The 27,164-nt window shown below is 43.1% G+C and overlaps 2 protein-coding genes across 2 annotated transcripts; both read right to left on the bottom strand.

Moving 5' to 3' along the window:
* Window positions 1-2,157: 2,157 nt before the first annotated feature.
* Window positions 2,158-25,994, bottom strand: LOC119735827. Its single transcript, XM_038209764.1, has 12 exons — window positions 25,650-25,994; window positions 18,566-18,849; window positions 17,933-18,172; window positions 16,664-16,767; window positions 15,664-15,755; window positions 14,975-15,004; window positions 14,710-14,802; window positions 14,471-14,563; window positions 12,971-13,077; window positions 12,222-12,381; window positions 11,166-11,432; window positions 2,158-2,622 (listed from the first exon to the last, which is right to left on the bottom strand). Exons 1-12 carry the CDS (start codon window positions 25,690-25,692, stop codon window positions 2,516-2,518), a joined length of 1,620 nt encoding a protein of 539 aa, XP_038065692.1. The 5' UTR covers window positions 25,693-25,994; the 3' UTR covers window positions 2,158-2,515.
* LOC119735934 lies at window positions 3,144-6,928 on the bottom strand. Its single transcript, XM_038209890.1, has 2 exons — window positions 3,694-6,928; window positions 3,144-3,229 (listed from the first exon to the last, which is right to left on the bottom strand). The coding sequence occupies exon 1, from the start codon at window positions 6,913-6,915 to the stop codon at window positions 4,774-4,776; it is 2,142 nt and encodes a 713-aa protein (XP_038065818.1). The 5' UTR covers window positions 6,916-6,928; the 3' UTR covers window positions 3,144-3,229; window positions 3,694-4,773.
* Window positions 25,995-27,164: the final 1,170 nt, after the last annotated feature.

The following is a 27,164-nucleotide window of genomic DNA, read 5'->3' as shown; positions in this document are numbered from 1 at the left end:
CGAAGGTGTTACTACTGGTAGCAGTTGTTAGCTGGCTATTCATATTTTTTTTGGAAATTGCAAATTCCCCTCATGGGCGTCGCCAGGATGGGTCAGGGGGGGGATGCCCCCCCCCCCCTAGGGAATAGCAAAAAAAAAGTCTGCAGGGGTGTCAATGTGGATGGGGAATGTAAATGTCCCCCCGCCCACCCTCGAAAAAAATGATAACTTGAGAATATGCTTTAAAAAGTACAAGGATTTGGGGAAAATGCACTTTGCACTGACACTTTCTGAGCAGCTGAGGGAAATGTTGTCCCAAGGGGGTAACAGGTGTGAGTTAGTTCTATGATGGTTAGACTTTGCTTCTAAGTCTGACGGGGAAAAATGACTCAACTCTCTCTATTCGCTCTTCCGTCCACAACTGCATGGAAAATGTGACCTCAGATGTGTAGATAAGTAAAGGTCCTTTCCGACTTCGTACCATTACATTTTCTTCCGTTTTAAGTTCGGGTGAGAATATTTCTAGTTTCTGTCTGGCGGTTATTAATAACATTGGCTTTGTTCAGAAACTTACAGCTTATATCTTAATTCATTAGTGACTAATGTTTCTTTGGTGGGTTGGGGGTAGAAGGGATAAGACGACAGATATTTCTCGCTCTTTCATCATTTTTTATTTTTCGACCCTAAAATTTGACATTTGGCTCCAAATCAACGGGTGAAATTTAATTTCAACAAAATAGGTATTTCCGTATATTTCTGTTAGTTCACAATGCTGTTATTTTTGTTGAATTAAATTGTTGGCAGGTCTATCTGGCGCTGCTGAAATTTCTTTGTATTGATTTTCCTTAGACCTCTAAGCTGGAAGCCTAACTTTCCTTGCGACTTCAAATTAAACAGGCTTGCCACGGACCTTAAGCTAAGACCAATCAACATATTATTTTTATACAACTTATACAGCAGGTTTGCTCCAGTAACGTGCAGAAAATAAATCTGTTTCTTCATTACCTCTGTCAACGAGGATATGTTTTCATTTGTTAGTTGGTTGGTTTGTCTTAACAAGATAATTCAACAAGGTATGGACAGATTTGCATGAAATTTTTGTAGGGGTGGTCCTTGGTACCAGTAGACATCCAGTAAATTTGGAAAGTGATCCGGATCTTGGTCTGGATCCAGGATTTGATCAAACAAAATCTTCACCATTTAAACGAGTGTTTCGTTTGGGTATACTGACAAGCATGTCAATAGATGGCGCCCTCCAACACTCGCGGTCATCGCACCTTGGTTGTTTCCCATCTGGGTATTTCTCACGCCCCATCCGAAGGGTCCCACATTGGCACAATTTGGCGGGGAATTGTTTAGCCTTGGCGGAGGTTTGCACTCTCTGGGTGCCTTCTAGTTCAATTAAAGCTTACTGAGATACAGCAGGTATCTTTCGCGCTTCCAACATTTCTACGTTTTTCCTCTTCGTAGCTTGAAATTTGACATATCGACACAAAATTAAAAGTTCTAAATCAACCAGTTAGTTTGAAGCTGAATACAGTCAGTATTAATCAAGTAATTTTACGGACAACAGCCATAGAAAACAGACGCAGCCTTCCCTTTTTTATCTACAGGTTCATTTATTATATAGCGCCCTCTGTATAGTTGTACCAAATACAAGTGAGTTGGAATGTAAAGGCTATGGTAGCAGATGGTGAGACGTGATTCAGATTGTCAAAATCAGTTCGTCGAAATCTCTACAAACTGTTTAAAATCAATAAAGTTGTTTTCCTTTAAAGGGACCTTTCTACTCGTCTGGGTCTAAATGACAATTGCTCAACTCAAATTGACGCTTTTCTGGGACAAAATTACGGTTTCTTGCCAACGGTTCACTTTTTCTAGATCAAATGGCCGGGAAATGTGACTCTGGAAGTGTCATCTTTACCCGGAAATGTGTCGGGTCAAATCCGACCCGGATGCAGTTCGAATCGGACCGAGGATTTTTTTAGTGTGCAGACCTATAAGTAAAGTGGATCTGATCGGATTCAATGTCGTGTCCAGGGCGTCTGTGCAGTCCCTTCCCTGGCTTTTGAGGACCTGATTTCAAGAGCGGTGCAGCCAAATTGATTTTGGAATGAATGTGAACAAATCAACAAATTTCGCTTTACAAAGAATTCTTCCAAATTTTGGCTCACGAGATGTACCATGGAGCACCAAGGATTTGGGAAATTGCACCAAGGCAAATGATAAAGGGCACCAAGGCAAATCATGGAGGACACCAATGTATAATGAGGACACAAAAAAGCAAAATAGTACCCACCTTGTCTGTACAATACAAGCTTGAAAAAAAAAAACACCAAATAAAAAATAAAAAACACCGCGTCGCCGCATCGATTCCGGAACTTCGGTCTGACCAGAGACCGACTATTTTTTTTTTGGCCTAATAACCAAACAACAAGTCGAGTAGAGTAATTAAGTAGATACAATTACACCGACATGCGGGTGAGCTTATAATTCTCCTCAAACCTACACACCACTGTCTTTAATATTTCTCCAACTAGCACCCAAGAAATCTCTCCGCAAAGAAGACTGGATTCCCAACCACAGACATGGAGTTCTGGTTCACCTCGAACACCTTCTTCCCTCGCAGGAAGAAAAACGAACCTTTAAAACAAAAAAAAGAATGATATTAAATCCATCACCATCGTATGACGATCGAAAAAAAGATACTGACAGGCAAGTGAGTTTCTAGCAGCAGTTGAATAAAGGTAGAGTGCGCTGCTTTGCTATCGATAAATGAATATGCATAATCATTATACTCTGGACACTAATTGGTCATTAATGGGTAAACTGCATTGCAGTATTAGGCAGCTAGTTTAAGAGCCTGTTGGCTGGTCAGACCCCATCGATTTCGTTGTGAAATAATGGACATGCATGACGTTTGGGCCTCCACCCTTCCAAATCCACACATACTTTCCAAGGGTTTTGTTTTTGTCGGATATGGTATACAGTACATGTACTACATTATTGCAAGGTCTAAGGGCCAATACAGGTTTCGTGATGACGTTTTACCGAATCATCAGTTAGTGACATTTGCACATTCAATATTAGTGCACTGGCGTATAACAAGCCATGAATCAAGCACTGTGACGGATGACAACAAAAAAGGACTCCTTTGATGACGATTTAACTGTTTCCCATGTATTGTACCAATAGCAAAATGTGTGACGGGTTTTGTACACTCAGAAGTTGAATGCGAATGCGGTTCAATCTGCAATTAATATAAAACCAAAAAATACAATAAGTCTCTAAAATTATGTCAAAATGTACCTGCATATAAATGAATCAATTACAATATGAACTAAATGAATTAAACTGACTGATTTGATCCCCAAACTCATGAAATTGTGTCTAGCGTGAATTATTTCCTCATTAAAAACTACATGTATGTGCCTTAGTACATCAATGTTTACATTAAAATTAATATCCAAGTCTCCAAAATTAACCTTGGTTGACAGTAATCCATATAAACTGATGAAACTGATGCGAGAATCATGTGTCACGTGCATTATTTTGTAAACGTGTATAAAACGTGCATCGCTAATTCTACCCAAATTTTATCCCCAAAAGTTGACCCCAAAATAACTATATCTAAAGACCATAATTATTAGCCCCCTTTATACACAATTATCTTTAACCCTTTATCTAAATCTCTAAACAATTATAAGTACTCACAACATTGGGCGTATCGAATAATGATGCAAAATCAAAGGAACCTTTTGACGGATTTCTACAAACTTGACAAAAATATGTGACAATACTGGCGCGCTGAGAGCGCCCTCTGTTGACCAAGAAAATTCTACGCCTATGACGTCACGAACGAACTGGAAAACTTTCCTACCCGCAACATCCCGGCCCCTTAAATGAGAATACTAAATTATGATCATTTACTAAAATTACACTGAACTATGTTGCTCCTTTAACTCGAACTATGAACTAGTTTCTAAAACTGCTACTTTAGTAATAACAAACATGAACATTTTAACATGTGGCTATAATACGCTGAACATTAACTGATCCATCATGGGGAAATCAACTGCAAATAGAAAAACTGCTTGTTTTACAACTTGACTCCAGATCTGATAGAAATACACGCATATTGTGCTTCATCTACTTAGAATTCCACTGTAACTTTCTCTTGAGCAGTAGCAAATTTCACAAGGAATTCAAACATACCATGCATAATCAAATCCAAACTATTTTCAGAGATTGGCAACACTGTCACATGCAATACAAATCACATACCTACGGTGTCTTGAAAAATGTTTTACCACAATCAGTAGAATTTCAAGATGAGATCCAATTTGGGCAGTAATCATATGCAGTAATAACAACAATTATAACACAATTAAGCAACATTTAAATGCAACTTGCATAAAATCTGAAAATCACTTGATTTGACAAACTTAAAGTGGCACTCTGATCATTGTCAATCATGGATACAAAATGTCTTGCAATGTTCTCGAAGATTGCGCAGTCCAACTCAGAAACGTTCGATTGTCCGAGATGACTGTTTCTCTCTTGACTTGTTCCGGTGCTCCACAGGTGTGCGATTCAGCCTGATACATGTAGGGTGGAGTGTGGCCAATTCAAAGGCTCACAAAAGAGGCGGCGCTAGGCTCGCACCTCTGTCATACTTCAATGCATGACATCATTTACATGTGTAAATTCCACAAATGACACACTGATACTCTCCTCTTGCCTACTCCGTACTCCAAAACTGGTGTAAAGCTCTCCAATATAAAGGTTGATACCTCATCTCTCCTTGGCTTCTGCAGACTCCATCAGACATAGCTTGTGGATGGGCCTGACGAGTGTGGTTGACCTTGTCTTTATTTTTGCTGATCGGACCAGCTTGTCTTCACCAGCGTAGATCTCGACGACTCTCCCCAAGGACCACTGGTTTCTCGGTTGATCCTCAACAATGAGAACGATGTCTCCGACCTCAATGTTCCGTACTGGCTCGTTCCACTTGCCTCTCTGCTGCAGTGTGGGTAGATATTCTCGTATCCATCTGCGCCAAAAGACATCCGCAAGATACTGCACATGTCGCCACCTTTTACGGCTGAACTGGTCTTGCTTCTGGAATATATCTACTGGCAATGCGCCGTTCTGACGCAACAGGAGAAGATGGTTTGGCGTCAAGGGTTCTGGATCTCTCGCGTCATCAGATACTACTGTAAGTGGGCGTCCGTTGATCACTGATTCAACCAAGCACATCATGGTTGATAGGCTTTCGTCATGCAGAGCTTGCTGCTTCATTACAGTGTTCAGAATTTTCCTGACTGTTCTGATCTGTCTCTCCCAGGGTCCTCCCATGTGGGACGCTGCCGGTGGGTTGAATTTCCATCTGATCCCCTTTTGAAGAAGATATTCATGGACCTGCTGCTTGTTCCATCGTTTGATCCCTTCCCTCAGCTCACGCTCAGCTCCGACAAAATTGGTGCCGTTGTCGCATCTGATCAGTTCTGGTTGACCGCGTCTGGCCATGAATCGCTGCAAGGCATTGAGAAAGGAGTCGGTCTCCATAGAATGCAGAACTTCGATGTGAACTGCTCTAATCGCCAAACAGGTAAAGATACAGCCGTATCTTTTCACTTGACTTCGGCCTTGCTTGACCAAAAATGGCCCAAAACAGTCTACTCCGACGTAGTTGAATGGTGGTTTCTCAGGGGTTACTCGGTCTTCAGGTAGATTGGCCATCTTCTGAATGCTGGGTGAAGCTGATCGGCGTTTGCACACAAAACAATCATGCAACACCTGTCGTACTGTGGTTCTTCCTCCGATCACCCAGTACCGCTGTCTCACCAATGACATAACATGCTCTCTCCCTGAGTGACCTGATACAGCATGAAAGTGTCTCACCAATAGCTCGACAATGTGATTCTTCTTTGGAAGGATGACAGGATGTTTTTCTTGTGTCTGCAGCTTGGAATTCTTCAATCTCCCTCCGACGCACATCACTCCTTCACTGTTGATTTTTGGGTCCAGTCTGTAGAGAGGACTGGATTTCTTCACAGGGTTGGCGGTTGTGTGCAGTGTCTGGTATTCATCTGTGTAGGCTTGTCGTTGAACGTGTCTGATGATTGCTTGTTCTGCCTTGTCAAGATCATCTACTGTTAGTGGCTTCTTCATGTCACTTGGCACACGTCCATTCTTGTTCTGCAAGTACTCTCTCACTCGCAAGATCCATGCTACAGCCTTCTTTAGCCTGTGCCACGATGAGTAGTGTTGGAGTAGTTTGTCTGTCGCCTTGTTCTCTTCGGAATCTACAGCAAATATCTGCACTTGCTCCTTGCTTTTCTTAAGCTCAGGATCACTCTGTCTTAGGGGTTCCATAACTTGTGGTTCCTTTGGCCAGTGTTCTTGTGGCATTAGGAGGAACTCTGGTCCTTGTAGCCACCTTGTGCTCTTCTTAAGCTCACCGGCTGACATCCCTCTTGATATGTCATCAGCAGGGTTTGACTTTGTGTCTACATAATGCCACTGACTTGCTTCTGATGCATTATGTATGGTAGCTATTCTGTTGGCTGCAAATGTGCGAAACCTCCCGTCTGTACTTCTAATGTACTGCAGCACAATGGTGCTATCTGTCCAGAATGTCGAGTGGATCGGTTCCTGTACATCTAACTCTCTCTTCACTGCAACATCAAGCTTAGCAGCAAGGGTCGCTGCTGCAAGCTCAAGACGAGGTATCGTCATTGTTTTTAATGGCGCTAGATGAGACTTGGCCATCACCAGACTGCTGTGTAGCTCACTGCTGGTGTTCTTCATGACAAGGTAGGACACTGCTCCATAAGCCTTCTCTGAGGCATCTGCAAAATGATGCAACTGGTATTCTGTCACTGTGCCAAAGCCATGTGGCTTCACACATCTGTTAACTTCAAACTCCTTCATCTCTGCTAGCTCTTCTGACGAACCTTGACATATTTGTCGGTGCTCTTCTGGCACTGGATCATCCCATCCCAGCTTCATTCTTGTCAGCTCCTGGAGTAGCAGTCTCGCTCTCAGGATGAACGGGTTGGCATATCCCAGGGGGTCATAGATTGATGACACAATGCTCAATAGCCCACGTCTCGTCAGGGGCTTGTCCTTAGGTGACAACTTGTATCCCAAACAGTCTCTTTCAACATCCCAGCTGACGCCCAAGGCTCTGTCAACAGGTAGAGCATCAAGGTTTAGGTCAAGACCCTTCAACTGCTTGGATCGTTCTTCAGTAGGGATGGACTTCAGGACACTTGGTTTGTTACTCAGCCACTTGGTCAATTTGAATCCGCCTCTTTGCAGCAGATTTCTCAGCTCGTCCGATAGATTCACAGCCTTCTCTTCAGACTCGACGGAAACCAGGCAGTCGTCAACATAGAAATTGCGCTTCACAATTTCTACAGCTTCAGGACTGAACTCGTCTTGGTTATCATCGGCTGTTTGGCGCAGTGCAAAATTGCAGCAACTGGGGCTCCAGGTCCCGCCGAACAGGTGCACACACATCCTATACACCTTTGGTTGTTGAGTCATGTCGCCAGATGGCCACCATAGGAACCTCAACACATCTCGTTCTTCCACTGGTACTCGAACTTGATGAAACATGGCCTCCACATCTGCCATGAAGGCGACTGGTCCCTGTCTGAATCTCAGCAAGACTCCGGTAAGTTTATTTGTCAGATCTGGCCCTTGCAGAACTTCATCATTGAGAGACACACCTCCGCTCTTAGCTGCACAATCGAAGACGATGCGTAGTTTGTCGGGTTTCATGGGGTGGAAAACTGGATGGTGAGGAAGATACCAGATAGCCTGATCTTCAGACTGACATTCTTGTTTCTCTACTTCCTCAGCATACCCCTTCTTAAGTAAGTCCTCGATGCCTTCTTGGTACTTACGACGGAGACTGTCATCTTTGCCAAGCTTTCTTGCAAGACTCTGCAACCTCTGTTCTGCTAACCACCGATTATTTGGCAGGCATGGAGGATGACGCTTGAATGGCACTGGTAACTGATAATGTCCTCCATCAATGCTTATTCCACCTTTCCACATCTTCAGAGCTCTTTGGTCGTTCACTGACATGCCTCTTTCATCATGTAGTGTATCGGATGCCTCCAGCTTCCAAAACTTATGAACCTGTTCTTCCAGGCCGATGTCTCCTTGAATGAAGGTAGAGGTAGCATGAGTGTTCTGCTCTGTTGTGCCGACTTTGTTCACTGGGCCATGTAGCGACCATCCCAATGCCGTTCGCACAGCATAGGGTCCGTCCTTTGCCTTTCCTCTTCTTATTTCGAGAGGCATCAGTGCTCTCGGAATATCTTGACCAATCAGGAGTCCAACTTCCTTCTCGCCTGCAAACGGTAGGTCAATACCCTGCAGGTAGGGTAGTCCAGCTATCTCTTCCATCTTGGCCATGTGGGTACTCTGAATGTTGATCTTGTGTTTGGTGAACACATTTGGCAACTCTATACGGTCTGTGGCTGGTCCCGAGTCCACAATCAAGCTCACTCTTGTGGTGTCTATCGAGCTGCCCATCTTGTCAAGTGTTGTCAGGTTGAGCCTTTGTTTGGCCCCTTCAACTCCAAGCTGTCGTGCCAAGTGTTCTGTACAGAATGTATTTGTCGAACCAGTGTCCAACAATGCATGGGTGCGGATGAAGACACTGCCGCCGGCAGCTTTCACTCGAACAGGGACAATGGGCAGCACGGTCCTGCCGGCCCCTGTGACGTTACTGCAACTTGCTTCAGCGGCTGAATCAATGTAGCCATTCTGTACCGGGGCATCTAGTGATGTGTTGGCTTGGGACGCTGCTTCTTCACGCTGCTGCATTGTCTGCGGGATGTGAAGGAATTTTGTATGTTTCCTTCCACAACCAGAAACAGTACATGTCCTGTTCAGCCTGCACGCTGATGTCATGTGACCTCTGCGCAGACAGTTGAAGCACAATCTCTCTTGCTTGGCATAACTCAGCCTGTCTTGTGGTGACTTTGCCTTGAACTGCTGGCAACCAAATAGGGTGTGTTCTCCCTTGCATAGAGAACACTCTCTGGTGACTACTCTCTCTGGTACAGATGCCACTGCAAAGGACCCTCTCTGTCTTGGCTGTGTGCGTCTTTTCTGAGGAACATCACGGCTTCTCTCCCAAGTAGATGTACCATACACAGGGTTATTCTCCTCTTCTGCTACATCATCTATGTAGGCCACAAGATCCTTCACCTTCGGCATTCGATCTTCCTTCCTTTCGAGGTCTCTGACCTTTCGGACCCATCGATAGCGCAAGTAGTTGGGCAAGCGCTCAACAATGTCTTTCAGAAAACTCTGGTGTGCCATCTCATTTTCGTAGCCCATAGCCTGGAGGGTTTCGTAGCAGACTTTCAGCTCATCTGCCATTTCTCTGATGGCTTTTCCATCATGGGGTGACACTGTTTGGCCTCGGGTGACTTTCTTCATCCATGCATCAGCAACTTTATATTTGTTTCCAAATCTCTCCTTCAACAAGGTTTTGGCTCGAGCATAACCTTGTGTCGACTCCATCACAGAGCATGCTTGAATCACTCTGCGTGCTTCCCCCTTGCAGTAATGAAGAAGTCTTGTCAGCTTGGCAGCGGTGCTTATTGTCGTGCTGTCTACATTCACCTCGAAAGCTCTCCAAAATTCCCAAAACTTGAGGGGATCTCCTTCGTAGCACATCAGCTCTGCTTTCGGTAACTGCAATGTCTCAATGGGGCTCTGCTGCTGTTGCTTTGATTGTCGCAACATCTCATTGATGGCTTCGGTAGGGGGTGGCATTTCTTGCGGCGTTGACGATTGATGATCTTCAATGGGGTATGGGACTGTGTCACCGCTTGTATCATCATCATGCGGTGATGGATCGGGCTGCGATGGGGAGTCTTCATCAGGGGGAGATGGTGTTGACTGAGATGGAGAAACTGGGGTTGTTTTCTCGTCATCGAACTGGGCATAAACTTTTGCCTCCGCTTCTGCACAGCTGAGCTTGGTTTTCATTTGAAGCTCAGTTCTCCTTTGGTGGAGCCTCAATTCCTGTAGCTCAAGCTCTTGTTGTTCTTTAAGAGCTTCAACTTCTGCTTGAAGTGCAGCACTCCTCACCATGGCCTCCATTCTGGCTCTCCTGCTGGATGAGGTGCTTGTCGTGTGGCTGCACTGACTGGCCGAATCTTCCGGCTTGACATCATCTTCATGACTTGGTGACGTAGTACTCATGTTGTCGATTTATGACGCTGTTATTGAACTTAATGTGACGGATGACAACAAAAAAGGACTCCTTTGATGACGATTTAACTGTTTCCCATGTATTGTACCAATAGCAAAATGTGTGACGGGTTTTGTACACTCAGAAGTTGAATGCGAATGCGGTTCAATCTGCAATTAATATAAAACCAAAAAATACAATAAGTCTCTAAAATTATGTCAAAATGTACCTGCATATAAATGAATCAATTACAATATGAACTAAATGAATTAAACTGACTGATTTGATCCCCAAACTCATGAAATTGTGTCTAGCGTGAATTATTTCCTCATTAAAAACTACATGTATGTGCCTTAGTACATCAATGTTTACATTAAAATTAATATCCAAGTCTCCAAAATTAACCTTGGTTGACAGTAATCCATATAAACTGATGAAACTGATGCGAGAATCATGTGTCACGTGCATTATTTTGTAAACGTGTATAAAACGTGCATCGCTAATTCTACCCAAATTTTATCCCCAAAAGTTGACCCCAAAATAACTATATCTAAAGACCATAATTATTAGCCCCCTTTATACACAATTATCTTTAACCCTTTATCTAAATCTCTAAACAATTATAAGTACTCACAACATTGGGCGTATCGAATAATGATGCAAAATCAAAGGAACCTTTTGACGGATTTCTACAAACTTGACAAAAATATGTGACAATACTGGCGCGCTGAGAGCGCCCTCTGTTGACCAAGAAAATTCTACGCCTATGACGTCACGAACGAACTGGAAAACTTTCCTACCCGCAACAAGCACTGTCAACTATACCGTCCAGCTCGAACTTTCACCATTTTGTAAACTGCATCCGCATTACTTGACTGCGGCTGGAAAGTGGCTTCTGCCTCTAATGGGCACATGTGTAATTGCGAGCCGTATAAGTTGGACGCGGACCAATACTCACCACCATGACGGAATGCAGAGGTGATCTTCGTTGGTAACCCGCCGAATACCGCATTGATACCCGAGGGCCTGTCTTGTACCAGCTGGGCTCCTTCCTCATCGTACTCGTACACGTCCGATGTCTTCGCTGCTATCAGGTACGTAATGCCGTAGCGTTCGTCGTGCACGGCAGCAGAGATCTTTTCCCGTATGCCGATGTCGTTATACAGGTTCAGGGGCCATCCGCGCAGACGCTGTCGATTGCCGTTGAATCGCCAGACCTTCTTGCCTAAGTGATGGATAAAACAAAGCAATACTTATCATGCTCGTACACTACAAAAGAAACCTGAGCTCAGAATGTTTGATAAAATATATCCAACAAGCGATATATAAGACTTGAAGGTTTGCATGGTGGAATGTTGATAGATATATGCAGTTTTGTGGTAACAATGCGCCCGGCAGAAGGGCATAGGCCTATGTGCATATGCCCTTATGCGATAACGCGTAATCACCAAAATGTTCCCAGCAAAAGGACATATGCAAAAAATGCCTCTATAAGTTCATGAAATTTTTTCGTCAGAAATTAATACAAGTTGCTCCAAAACTTATGATTCATACATGTAACAAATTTCAAATTCGTACGATTTATATTACGTGTGGGAGAACATTGGATTCATAATACGCGCGGGGGAACAATGGAACCTTTCAATGCAATTTTCTTGAATATGATTTTTGCGTCAGCACGCTCATATGCCCTTCTGCCGGGCACCCGACGTCATGTAGTTAAATCTCTTGTGAGTTTGTGTGACTCTGCAAAGAACCACTATGGCTGCTCGGTTACGAACACGTTCCTGGTTCGGCATTTTCTCGAGCCTGTGTTAACACGTTCCAGCATGGTCAGCACTTCGGCGGCACGAACATGTTGCTGGATAGGGTTGCGAAAACATGGTCCGTTAAGCCGTTCGAATTGCTTGGCTACGACTAGTAGAAATACAACTGTCTATGGTAAAGGGTTTAATTCAGCCGTTTCCGTAGGCGCATGCAAGCCGTAGCCAAGGAATTCAAGACACAGCCTTACCTCGAATCAAGGTGATGGTGTCCTGGTTCGAACCCAGCGTTCCGATCTGATACAACGCCTTGACTCCCTTTTTGACCAGTGAGTGGTAGTTCCTCAGCAGTTCACCGGAGGGCTCAGAGATAAGCTTGCCTTGCCGGTCGAAACGCCAGTACCTCTTACCCTGATTGGGAGCAACAAAGTGGAATTGAGGTCAAGAGGTTTAAGGTCAAAGTGAAAAATGACAAAAGAGCATTGACACATAGGATTTTGGTTTATAGCATGCAAGGCACACAGTGTCAGAATCAAGTGCTTCGGCCAGCAGTAGCACACGAGTCTATGGGAAGTAGCTGCAGCCGCTTGCCAGTGGCTTTCATAGGTGTGCGTGTAGTTTCCGGCCGTAGCCATGCGATTCGGACACAGCCCAGGTTGACTTCAAATACCGACGTAATTTTACCGTAACGGGAATACGCCAACTTGTGTAGGAGTTACAGCGTGAGCGACGTCATGTTCGTCGGGTTTATTCGTTTCCTGACTATGCTTATCCAGTCAAAAGTAATAAATAACCTCGGTGGACAAAAACAATCAAAGCTTCATCATTTTCAACATTTGGAATAATGCAAATTGATGACCATGATAAATTGTTGACCCCAGCTTCCGGTTCATCAATCATGCACTTTACTATTAGGTAAAGACGAACACGGGAGTCTGTGACTAGACAAGTCGGTGTGTGGTACCAAGACGTAAACATGTGAACTGGGGAGACTTATTACCTTGACAACATTCAGTTCTCCATTGATCATGGCCACCGAGTCGAAGGCGGTGTTACAGAGGAAGTCTGGGGTGGGGTTAACGTCTGGCGGTCCCGGCTGGTTGGGATCTATTTTGGCGGGAAACGGATAAGATTAAGTTGACTTTGTAAAACAGAATGAGGTACAAGTATTGTTGCTTAAAGTATAATGTACATAAATAAGAAACCTGAAAAGCGAAAACATGAAAGATTTTTTATCAGACTTGTAATCGAGTCAGTCACAAGTCACCACACGACATCACAGGTCAATTGCAGGTCACCAGTCCCTAGTCAAGTCACAAACTATCTTAATGAACTGTAAAAAGGGCGTTCCTTTGCCGTTGTTCGTCTCCTGTTACTTCTCACCTGACCTGTGAGTTGACTTTCTACTGATTTGTGATTGACTGGATAAACTCTGATTTTTATGACTCAGATATGCTCTGATTGATGGAAATAAAGTGTTCGATCACCGAGTTGAATCGTTATAAGGACAACAGCTGGAACGTACCTGCGATGTGTCAAAACGATCTGTGAGTTTATTTTTTTCTACGGAAAACTGACGATTCAAGTTCTTCTTTAGCACCGCCTCTCCTATTGACTTACACCGAAACATGCCACTGTTTAATCAACGCCATGATCTTCCCCTTCCGGCAGTTTTGTAGTACTCATACTCGGTACTCGTACTCGAGTACTACTCGAGTAATTGTTTGTTAGTGCTCGTACTCCTACTCGAATGTCAAAGTACTCGCACTCGAAATGACAGTACTCGTACTCGGGCAGCAAAGTACTCGACATGTCGAAATTGTACTCGATCATCAAAGTACTCGTACTCGAATAGCAGCACTCGATAAAAAAGGACTCGTACTCGAATAGCAGTACTTGATAAAACAAAGTACTCATACTCGAATAGCAGCATACTCGGGGGAATGGTATAGCTTGACTTTATCAATACTTTCAGTTTGAAATGGTTGATTGGCTTGTGGAGAAATGGAAGTTTCCTGATTTTCCTCTGTGCACGTCTGGACAAACACATTTATCAGCTAGCCGTCAGTGGGTCTGTATTTCGGATTGACTGGGCCGGCCAGGACCAATTACGCACAATGAACCATTTGCCATATGGCCGTATTCGGAAATACAAGTACTCGCACTCGTACTCGAAAGTACAAGTACATGTACTCGTACTCGGAGGTACAAGTACTCTTTCTCGTACTCTACTCGACGACCAAAGTACTCGGCAGTACTCGGTACTCGGAATAAAAGTACTCGACTACAACACTGCCTTCCGGTCGCACAGCTTTGAAGATAAATGTCTTGTAAGCTCACACCCTAGTTTCTCAACCTGGCACATTTCCATGATACGACTTTAATTGAGGGTGAGCTAGGGTTGTAAGTTTTATCGTATGAGCGGATCGTACCTAAAGTAACATCAAACAAAAAGTCCAAATCGGAATTATTTGAATTGAAAACTTATTGGTATACTTACCACATGTGAAGCCAGGATCTCTTGCCTCTGAAACCAATATCATATCATCGAGAAATACAGACGATTCATTCGTTTCAAGTTCTCCCTCTTCCCCTATTGGTCACTGTAACACAGGCACATAGCAAGTTCATTTGTCGTTTTATGCAAATTTAAAGACTCGGGTGCCCCTCCCCTCCCCCCCCCCCCCCCCCCCCCACACACACACACACACCCAAAAAAGAGAGAGGGTGATCGCTTACCGGCACACTGAGCTCCATGGAAGCCGTTGGGGCATTCACATTGACATCTGTTCCTGTTAAGTTTCCCACAGTTCTGGCAGGTTATCAGGCAAGCTAGAAAACAAACGATTAGTCATTGACAATATACTGAGCTTTGTCTGTCACTGGGTGTCCCATGGTCAGAAACCAAGTCTTCTTTTACAGCTACTAGAGCAACGAAATCTAATTAAAATACTGGTTCTAAATTTTTCAGTTTCAGTATTTCATTCAGAAATTGTGTACTTACAGCAGCCTGGTTCGTCTATGTTGCAAAGACCTGTAAACAATTAATGGGAAAGATTTGAAATAGTATAATCAGTGGCGTAAATCTTTCCCAACGAGTGCATGGGTGGGGGGATGGGGGATGACAAATACCCAAAAATTGCCCGGCCATAGAAATTTGAAAAGCATTAAACTAGGGGCGCTCTTCAGGATTTAGATGTTTTTAAATATGTATACTCGCCCTTACACCAAGTAGGCGCATTTTAAAAGCTTTTGTACTTTGTTTCTCTTCGTTTCAGTGCTATACATTTTGGTCGTTGGGATGTTGAAAAAATACCTCGAAATCCACATTTGTTTTCTCATCACAAAAAAAGGTGGGGGATGATTCAAAAGCCCATCCCCTGGTCAAAAAGTGGGGGGATTATAGCCCCATCCCCCACCACCGGGTTTACGCCCCTGGGTATAATCTTGATTATGCATTGTGCTTTTGAAAACTCGACATGATTTACATACAGATAAAAGACAATGTCACCAATGTGTCTTATTTTAAAAACTGGCAACTTTGTATTTTCCCCATTTAAGAAGGGACACAAAAGGGACCCTGCATGCAAACGAAGTCTAACAGTACAGTGAAATTGCTATTAAAATATTCGAGACCAAATCGAAGCAAAAGATACCCACTGATTTCCCATGGAATGTCAATGGTTCACTCACGGCATAGTCCGTTAAAACAGAAGGGGCTGTTAGTCGGGCAGTCAGTACACACATCACCAAGGTTGTACGGTTTCTGCCCATAGAAGTTACCTCTGTTGATTGCCAAGAGCAAATATGATTATAAAAAAAACCAGAAAAAAGCTCTTTCTAAAAAAAAACACCTGAAACCGAAACCTTTCGCAAATGTGTGTTAAACTTACATATGAACTCCAGTCCTCTTATTAGACTATTTTGCGAGATGGCTGACACAACAGGAGGGCGCTGTTTGATTTAGGTTTCGCTCGTACCCCCGCCCTGCAAACAGGACGCTGGGATACTCTGATGAATTCACCCTTTGATTGGTTGGATTTTGCGTGACCAGTGACCTGCGCGTCATCAAGGTCATGACTCTGCAAGGTTTGAAACGGCCGTTATAAGACTGTTTCATAACTCTCTTTTTTTCCAGTTTAAAGATGTTTTTCTCTCGTTGAAAAGAGTAATAATGTAGGAAATTCTGTAAAACTTATCTGTGTTGTAAATTTACAATTCCCGTCACTCGCTCAGGCTCCGTTCCGAATCACGAACGGTCGGATTGCATATGTGACGCTCAAAATTTGTCCACATGGTCCGCAATGAAACAGAAATCACATCCGGTATGGAATGTGCGCAATTCTATGGGAAGTTTTCGGATAGCATTTGCGCACATTGTCTAACCATAGTCTTGAACGGCTAGCTGCAGCCAGATGCTTTATACATAGGTCATAGGTCACTTCCTTCACAAGATTCTGTGAAGCTCATCAGAGTATCCCAGCGTCCTGTTTGCAGGGCGGGGGGTACAAGCGAAGATTTAGGTAAACTCTTTTGTATTTACCCAAACCAAATAGCGCCCTCATATTGTGTCCGCCATATATCTCAAATAGGCTAACAGCAGCAATGAAGCATAGCAAGTTTGAAACTTTGCTTATACTCAACCATGGCCTCGCTAATTTTCTTCTCGTCTGTGTAAAATTAATGTACTTACGCTGGGCCGTAGTTGCAGACGAAGTTCCATGCATCTCGGTAGCCGCTGATGTAACCACAGTAGGCCAGACCACACCCTATCTTGTCAGTCTCCGCCCACACCACCTATGACGCAATACAAATTAAAGCGATCATTCGAGTTGAGAATGTAACTCTTACGTCTTCACATGAAGACAAACGCATCTCAAACCAGTAACTTCAGTGGGTGTTCACATAGTCATCGCAAAGTGTCGAGGAATTTTCAAAGAGACGATTTACTATAACTGTCTGAAACCGGGAAATTACTGAGAATGTTGCAATGCATGCACCGACGGATCCTCAACGTTTTTGGTTTAGGTTAAGGGGTGTTTTTTTTGGGGGGGGAGGTTGATTGGGAGGGCACAATTTTAAGGACAAACCGTTGCAAACTCGAGAAACAGCGGCATGGGGTGGGGTGGGCCTCATTTGACACTAGGGGCGCTCTCCCCTTATTTATTTTCAGTTCTATTTCGTGAATGAGTTGATGGAACGCGAATGAGTAGACCACTGCATCGATTTAAGACGAGTCCTCTACACTTCTCTGGTTTAATCATTTGTTCCTAAATACTTTAGGCAGTTTACCCATTCTTATTGGTCGAGAGCCCGTCACGTGGCCGGTCTTAGACGGAAAAAGACCGGCTGGCTGGTCTTAAGCACTTTTCCAGCGTCACATGAAATTTGGACTCCTCTGAAATCCGGTGCCTTTTACCGTTTTATTGGTTGAACGATCATAATCATCAGTAGGCATGCGCAATACTACTAGAAACAGTATTTCATAGTCCTAAATTCACAATACACCGGCACGGCTGCATTCTGCGCCACATCGCGCAGTACGCGAGATGCGCGCGCCAATCGCCATATAAATAATTGTTTACGACTACTCGCGAGATAATTGTTTACGACTACTCGCGAGAGGAACATACCATAATATAGCTAGAGGGGTGTTTCGAAAAACATGAAGTAATTTTGTTGAACAAAATCGTTCGAAATTTATAATTTGGATTTGTTTCGACTTTTGACCGAAAAGTTTTCGGCTCGGGTAATTATCAGCACCCAGGCTCCAACCGGTCTTAAACAGAGTATTTAAAACCGGCCAAGCACACATTCCCTTATTTAAGAATCGGCATATGTTCGGTTAGGGATGGGGGATAGGGACGGAGGAATGGCCCCGTGTCCCCCTTAAGCTTGATCTGCCAGTGTATGAATGTCAATGACCTTTGATGAATTCATCATGATCATAACTTCTTTATACCTGTGTGTAATGGCCACAGACATCAGAGCATGCGCCGCTGTCGTAGTAGTAATACTTGATCTCATCGTGCCAGTCATCAGTGGCTATCACGCCGGAGATGGGCTTGTTGGGGTCGCCTGGCCGCAGCCACAGGTTCTGGCCCACCGACTCGTACGGGGAGATGTTCTCCCCGAAGCCGTGCTCGAAGACGCAGCGTTCGGCCCAGCGCTGGGCCATGGTGGCCAAGGTAGCATCCCAAGTCTACAGAGAAAAGGAAATTAAGAAGAAAAACTTTCCAGGCACTTCGACAAAAAAAGACCAGCGGAGAACCTGTTCGAGGAACTTCCATTGCAGAAAACAAAAATGGCAGTAGGTAAATCCAACAAAATTTAGTCAAAGTTGCGAGAGCTACTTTTTAGTAGGTGCATACTATGTTCCCCACTGTGTTCCCCAATCCCGATGTTCCCCAACCCTAACCCTAATCCCAAGGAATTCGGGGAACATCGGTATTGGGGAAAATAGGTATTGGGAACATCGGGTAGACCCCCTTTTGGGTATAATATAGGCCTTTTTAACATCTTGCACAACATACAGACGGATAGTCAAACATACAGTCAGGTTGACAGACAGATACGAAGTGACAGGCAACCTTACCATATGCTGCATGTCACTAGCCTTCCTGTTCTTCCTATGCTCGTTGTGCCTGTCCACCGTTCTCTGGATGTCCCGGGGAGTCATAGATGTCTCGCCGTCTCCCGTGTTCAGCTCGCCCGGCAGCAGCGGCCTGCCGGTCAGGTTGAAGAACGACAGGTTGGACAGGACGGCAGGCGGTCGCTTCGTCTTGGGCTTCTGGCAAAGCGCCGGAGTGGCGAGCAAGAGCACCAGTAAGGTGGCCCTCAGAACCCCGGTCCGTTGCATCTCTAGTCCTTTATCCTGATCTATAAAGGAGAAGTGCCATTTTTGAATTACCAATAGCCATGACATTAGCACTGAAACTGGTTCATAGTTTTCATCAATTACGGGTCAATGGTGTACTAGTCGAGTCCATCACAAGTACACCGCAAATCCGGCCACAAGTACGGTGAAATCTCGATAAGTCAAATTCTGATAACTCAGAACAACTGTTAAGTCAAACAAAGAATCCATTCCCTTCAGTAGTATAACAACGATATACTACCCTGCTTAAAGGGAAGGTACAACATTTGCAAACAGCAAAAAAACGAAATGATCAAATGATCACGAAATATCTTACTGGATTGTTAGGGAATGACAGTCCAAAGCATCCTGTAAAATCGTGGCTCCTGGTTTGCTAACCTTTTCAAGAAAACCTGTATTTTTCCAACGTTGGTCGGCCGACCAACGTTGGAGAAAACTGGCTTTTACAAAAAACTGCTCCTAACTGTTCATATTTAGTAATTCCGCCTTTTCTTTGCCATTGATTACACAGAGTAGCTTGTGACTGTGTTGTAAGCTTATTATGTGTTGTAGTCGAGGAATCACCCGTAACAGTGTTGTAGTTCTCCCACCCAAGTCCTCACGAGTGCATCACAAATAATCTAGTCTCAAGCCAAGTCACATCCTACTCGAATGAAGTGTGACAAAAGCATGCCACTGTTCACTCCCAGGTACTTGTGTAATAACTTGTGACTTGACGTTAGACTAGATCACTTGTGATGCTGCACTTTTGAGGACTTGTAATACACGCGACTACAACGCTGTTACGGTCGTAATAAGCTTGCAACACGTCCTGGCCGAGTTGGACCACAGTTCAGTCATTCAGTGCCTCAGTCAGTCAGATGACAGCAGGACGGCCCGTAGGCTCCAGGGGAAAAAAGGCCAACCAATTTGACTTAAAAAGTTGCCTAACCATTTAGTGGCTATAAGCATTTTGCTAAATTTGGCTAAGTATTTAGTGGGCCTATCAGCTCTTGGTGTCACTGAGTGGAAAATCCTGGATGGACATCAGGAATCTATAGTTAAATGCTGAAGCGGTCGATATGCATGCATTTCCCTACGCAGCGAAATTATCACCTCCACGTTCGATTACTGACGAATTTTTGTGTGTGCATTAATGCAGTCTTAAACAGCTGATCCATTGGAAGGATTTTTTTTCAAAACCAAATTCACTTCAGCGATTATAAATGTACAAAGTATACTTTCATAGTACCTTCCCAACTAATCCAAACAGAGAGTTCTCCCCTACAAGTGTGTAGGAACGATAGATCTGACGTCAAGCAAGGTCTGGCTGACTTCTGGTGCGTTTTGCCAAATGACAGAGCTTTTTATCACTTTGCGCAGATTTCTCCACGAGCATCAAAACAGACTAGTGACACTGAGTGCTGCTTCCCTGAAAATAAAAACACTTAAAAACAAAAACATCACGCGTGGGGTAGAACTGCGATTCGTGACGGTTTTGTTTCAAATTTATTACTTTCTTAAGAATGTTTAGGCGGGGCAGTGAGTAACATTCATTTAACTAAATAACAGTGTGAATTTTCAAGAAAGGATGGGGTGAATGAACCGGCCGAAAGTAGTTTCACCATAATTCGACGAAACTCCCCGATAGCGGTATCATGTGAAATCATTTTAGATCAACTCACATGACTCAGGGGCGGATCCAGGAATTTTTGCTTTGCGGAGGGGGGGGGCGGTTCATCAGCAAATCAATGCTGACATGTAGACATGTTCTTTTTTTCTCCGGACACTTGGCCTCCGTGAAATCAAGGGGGGGGGGGCTCGTACCATACTGTAATGGGGGCGCTGTTCATATCCAACGATCGTCAACACTATTATCACAGAATAGTGTACAAATACCCCCGTACTAGCTCAGCTGGAATTTTGTGTACAGGCGGATATTATTACTAGTATAATTTTCATTATTTTGGGGTGTCACAGCAGGGGGGGGGGTTCACATTATATTTAATGTATTACTATGAAAAATAATTGGGTCAGAGCTGGGGGGTTGACCCCCCCCCCCCCAAAAAAAAAAACCTCTGGATCCACGCCTGCATGTTTAAAAGTTTGCAAAAGATTAAAGGGAATGTAGTATGTACAACATTTCTATTTGCTGCAATTTTCAGAAATAAATGGATTTGGAGGATTAGGATGTTATACAAAATTATGTTAAACTGACTTGTTTCACGTTTTGGACTTGCAGGTGCTGGAGAAGCCAAGAAAACCAATCATGTTCTTGCAGTCCGGTTCCATGACCCCACTTAAGATGAAACGGATTAATTTATAGATTTTAGGGGATTTTAAGGTCAGTGAATCAGTCTAGCTGACCGTACCCCTTCACATGTGTGTAATTAATTGCAAAGAAAATTTGGAGCAGTTTTTGAAGAAAAAAAAGCCAAAGCTGGTCGGCGAACAGCGTTAGAAAAATACATTTTTTCTTGAAAATGTCAGCACATGTGGAGCCACGATTTTACAGAATGCTTTAGACTGTCAATCCCTAACAATCCAGTGAGGTTTTCGTGATAACTTGATCACTTCGTTGTTTTGATGTTTGCAAATGTTGTATCTTCCCTTTAAGAGTATATTTGTTTCCCTCCCTTTTTCCCGCAAGTTTCCTGGCAAACAAAATTTGAAACAGAATTAGGTCGGCCAAGGTTGCCTTTTCGAAACCACAATGTTTGTTCAGCATTGGAATGAGGATGCTCGACACAAGGAGGGACACAAGTGCCATTTTCTGTGAATTTCACGGGTGTTTCCTGCTTGTTATACCAGGCTCTTGTTGTTGCAAAACATGGGTGGAATTTTACTGAAGATATTTCGGAGGAAACAGACCCGAAGTCCGGTCTGCTGACGCAAATGCTTGCCGGAATTGTTTGGTAACCTTCCAAAAGTCTGGATTTTTCAGCGTCACTAACTTCGTTGAGTGATTTGCAGCAATCAATTCTCTGTATTAGATTTTCTTTAACAGTGTAAACAAGTTGGGTTTGACAATTGCTTGGATTGTCTATTTATCATCATTCCGTAGCTAGAAAATACACTCAACCCAAAAAGAAAGTCCCCGTAATACTTTTTGTCTAACTCAAAACTACTGGGCACATCTTGCTCAAATAACGACTAATCAGTATAAAAATTTCTTTAAATCAAGCCATACTCTCTGTTTTGCCGAAAACAGTGATAATGTGTACAAAATTATTCAATTTATGACAAGTGGTACCGAAAAAAAAGTTGCACTTTTGTAAACGTGCAAGGTGAGTGCATGTGAACCACAACATGCACGTATACAAACGTGCAACTGTTTCCAGTATCATTTGTCATAAATTGCACAAATTCGTACACATTTTCACCGTTTTGGGCCAAGAAAGAGTATGACTGGATTGCTAAGGAATTTCTGTACTGATTAGTTGTTTTTTGAGCGAGAGGTGCTCAGTAGTTTTTGAGTTAGACAAAAAAGTATTGGAAGGGGACTTTCTTTTTTGGTTGAGTGTAGGTGTTGAGTTGCACGTACAAACAACAGTTTGATGGACGAGCGTTTTTAGGGTACATGGTTGGCAACCATTCAGATTTGGGTGCATTTCAAGATAACGTATTCACTGTCGAAACTGGGTGTGCAAGCAGTTTCGTTGTAAGAGGAAGGTGGTGTTATTAAGACGTTAGTTAAATGTTATTACAAAGAAATACTAAAAGTCTTACTGAAACAATTAGCTACCTGTGTGTGCAGGAAAAAGTGCTTATCTCTGATCGGAAAATGTCATTATGAGTAAGAACACAAGGAAATGGGATAGGCAGGAGCAACGCGTCATGGGTGTGCTATTTCTACAAGAAATTTAATTAATGTTTCACTTGACCTTTGAAATGTATATGAAAGCATGAAATTTGATACAATTCCTTTGATAGTGATTGTTAAAGTCATTTTTCAAATCTTAACCCTAAAAAAGGCCGGGTTATTTTGACCATCTCTCAGCCGGGGGGGGGGGGCGGATTTCGCCCCCCCCCCTTAGATCTTGGTCATCGAGTGACGAAAAATTGTGAACCTCGGTACATTCATAGAACAACTCATCATGGACATACCCAAGAAATTTCATAACTATAAGTCAAACGGTTTTGGAATTATGACTAATTAATTATTCATATGTACGAATGGTAATTGTGCTCTGTGTAGGCCTACAAGATGTATATGGGAAAATTCAGTTTTCACGGCGCGTAGCGCCGGAAACGTTTTCGCTACCCGGCAACCCATGGTCCGATTTTTATGTTTTTGGTATTAAAAGATGTGCAAGGCTCGAGGCTAAAAAAGTCATAACAGTTCGGGTCGCGAAAAAAAAAATTCACGGCTATCGTGGAAAAGGTTGAGGGGTGGGGGCGGATTCCGCCCCGGCCCTTTTAAGTGCATTCAGCGAGATTGTTGTATCTATAAACCTAGTGTGTTTAGCATGCGAGCATGCCACAACTCAGTCAGTGTTTTTATGTTTAGATGCAAGCCTAACATTTCAATAAACATCGGTTTGAGTTTGAGACTTTACTGGGTGGATATTTTGATAATATTGGCGCTGATGTACGGCTGACATAATTGAGATGAACCGCATCGTGTTTTCCTAACGCTGTTGAAAAGCGTGTGGGCTAACGTATTGATTTTATGCATACATGTCCTTCATCGCCTTAGTAAATGATGACACTCCCTTCCCAAAGCTGACTGGTTTTCTATCCTTTAACCCAATCTGAGATACACTAACCATCCAGAGCAAACTTACAGCATTGATTGTCTTTGGGGGCCAAGTCTATATACAGAATATTTTCTAACATGTAAAAATGTTCACGGCTTTTGTTTTCGCATTGCAGTTTTCAACCCTTTGCATCGCTACTCGTTACACACCAGAAACTCAGAGCGCCCTCTCGTGATATGGATAAAAATGAGCCGCTGAACCTCCAACCTTGATTTCAACCTGCCAAGTTTTTGCTCCCCCCCCCCCCCGTTCTTATTCGTTCCGTTCTGGACGCCAAACCGCAGACCATTTTATAGTGACCCAGTTTTTATTTCAACCTACACGTGTAAATGTAGGCTGTGTTGAACTTTCGCTCCTCTTTCCGTCCTTGACAAGAATGGCAAACATTTTAGCAGTTAACGAATGATAGCCAACACAATAAAAAGCTGGACCAATTCATACCGTATGCATCACCAAAATATAGGTCTAGAAGTGAGTAGGAGGAGGCTAACCCCACCCACTCACCTTGTGATTTTGTCCTGCTAGATCTAGATCTTTTGAATTTCGGGTTGGGTTCATTTGCTATAATATGAGTGAACTGGTTGAAACTCGAGTATTGCCCATTTTTGTTCCGATACATAGCCTGTTTTAAATATGCATCTATCAAACTGTTGTTACTAAACCAACTCCTTTAACTACAAGAAACAGCTGTGAGCCAGAAAGCAAACAATACTAAAAAGGCTTTAATACTGAAACAATTAGTTACCTGTGTGCAGGAAAAAGTGCTTATCTCTGATCGGAAAATGTCATTATGGGTGAGGCAGCAGGGAAATGGGTTAGACGGGAGCAACACGTCATTGGCGTGCATTTCTACAACAGATTTAATGAATGTTTCACTTGACCTTTCAAATTTGGTGGAAAGCATGAAATTTGATACAATTGGTTTTCTCTTTGTGGATAAGTCATTTTTCATGACATGGCATCTCGTCCAAATTTTGCAACCATATACGCCTACAAACCCTTTCAATCTATGACGAGACATTTTCGATGGGTATTTTAGTTAACTTACGAAGCATATAGTCAAATCCTGCTTTTGTTGTCAGGAAGTAGAGCCCTGCCCAACACTTATGTGCGAAGTCATTGTTGTTGTTGTTATGTGTCATTCAGTTAAGATGGTGATGGCACGGTGAAATTGTATGAGTTCTGGTCTGTTTTTCAAATGGAACCGCTCCCTTGAGCGATCCCGTGTTATGCGTGCGCAATGTTGTCTACACTGTACTTCTTCAAGGAGTCCGAATTTTATGCCACACTGGGATATTTTGCTTACAATGAACCACTCTGATTCGGGGTTGGCCTATTGGGCGTGTCTTCGCCTCGTTGTTGTAATATGTCATGCTCAGCAGTCTCGCTATTTTCATTAAGAAAGGAGGAATTCAAAATGGCGGCTTTAGGCAAAGTTAAGGGATGGGGGAACTTTTCTGTGGGAGAAGCTGAATGAAATAATTATGTGTGTTATGTTCTACTTGCTTTGCAGAATGCATTGTAGTTGCAGCATGAGGCGATACTTTTCATTTGCAGTTTGGTAGGCCTACACACAGGGTGAGTCCAAAAAAAACGCAACCCAAACCCGCAAAAATACATTTCATATTTTAAAAAAAAACCTGTAGCACACAAAATAATAATGATTGGAAAGCCAATTTCAAAAGCTACTTTGAGATGAAAAATACTGAAATTGCCTAATCCGTTCAAAGAATATCACCATTTAAACGCAATGACCCTAAAACCTGTCTCGTCCAAAAAACAAACAAAATTATTGTGTGTTTTAACTGTTTGGAACAACAAAGAAAATGACACAGAATACTTGTTCCAACAACTGTCAACAACTGTAGTACACAATATTTTTATTGACAACCCTGGTTAGGCAAACAATAACAGACGGGCCTTCAAAAGGACTTTGTTGAATATTTTTAACTTTTAAACTAAGGTTTTATCACTGGTGATGTTTGAAGACATTGTGATGACGTTTCTTGAAATCGTATGTTTTAGGCCCATTAGACCGTTACTAAATCATAAAGCCTACTTACCACGGAGAACTGCAAAGATACTGACCGTGCTTTCAGACCGCATGCACCGAGGGTTGGACCGGAATATTGCGGTTGCTGTCACCTCAAGTTGCACCGATAAACACAGCAGGCTTGATCGATCCACTACACAGCGATACCTGGAGGAGTTTTGAACTTCACTGACTAAGGAAGCTGTGTCGGAACCACGTGAACTCGCACCCGTGCAATTACAAGTGACCCCTACCCGATTTCCGTCGGTAAGATTTTACACACTGCGCTATCGGGCGGCGGATCGGCATCCACAACTGCCAGGAAGGCAAATTTTCTGCAGCCAGCTATAGTCACTTACCATAAAACCCATCTGGTGCTTAAAATAATACATCACGTGATTGAGATGCTTTTATAAGGTTTTGATTTCGCGTGGACCTCATCAGGGCCTAGTTGCTGGTGTTTTTGACAAGCCTTTATTGGAAACCGTAGGCGTAGGTTCGAGTCTCAGCAACCTCATTTTTTCCCTTTTTCCTCCCATACTTAGAATTTCTTTCTTTTATCTCGTTTAAGCAGGCCTTACTCTGAAACGATCTCAAAAACTTCACTTTTTTATGGAGGATTTATTTGAAGGGGCGTTACGTCCAAGACCGTTCCGTTCGACGCATGCGCAGTATAGCCCGTGACTATACTCGGTTGCAGAAAAAAATGCTCCCAGGACAAGGGTTCACTATTGTGGAAACGAGGTTGGATGCCAGGGTCAGGGAATTAGATCAGTGAGGTCACGTGCACAATAATAACACGTTTGCACCCAAATACTCGAGGCCCCGATCATGAAGTTAGCAGCATTGCGTCTTCCGATGGCGGATGTACAAAACAGTTTATGTGATTCGGCAGATGCAACTTCAATGCATGAAGGATCATTTTGCTTTCATGCAATTGTTTCCAATAATAACACCACTCAAAATCCAAAGAAGAATGCTCGAAACCTAAACTGTTGAAGTTTCGGCTCTGTGGATAGTACACTTTTCGAGAAAACAGTTTAAAAAAAATCATGTACAACCTTTGATCGCGAAACACGATTTCGCCAATAGTGTTCATTATATCCAAAACAAAATCTGTCAAATTGTCTGATCGTTGGAAATCAGCTACATTTCTTCATTTAATGACAGCAAGCCCGACGGAAGTTTCAGGGGTGGAATAGCACCATCTCCCGTCGCAGCCAGAAGGCACCGTGGGCAGATTTACATTAAAACAAAATTAAAATAGTAAAAATCGGGAGGTTATATACTTTTGGGATCAATAAAAATGATCCTATAATGCCTTTAAGGGTCCATGCAATGATTTTTTTTCTTAGGAACTTATTCTGTGCAACTTTTTCCTATTGTTAATCGTATGAAAACTATTTTACATCACTTTTATTTGTTAATTTCATTGAAAAGTTCACTTCTTTCAACATTCAAAATTGTCCATGCTTTTCCGGACAACTGAGTGCGCTGTTGCTGTGATGTCATTTCAGGAAGACACTGTTCAGTTTAGGGGTTTTGT

The sequence above is a fragment of the Patiria miniata genome, unplaced genomic scaffold, assembly GCF_015706575.1.
Source record: "Patiria miniata isolate m_02_andy unplaced genomic scaffold, ASM1570657v1 HiC_scaffold_29, whole genome shotgun sequence".
Lineage (NCBI taxonomy): Eukaryota > Metazoa > Echinodermata > Asteroidea > Valvatida > Asterinidae > Patiria > Patiria miniata.
This window is presented reverse-complemented; position numbering and strand designations above follow the sequence as displayed.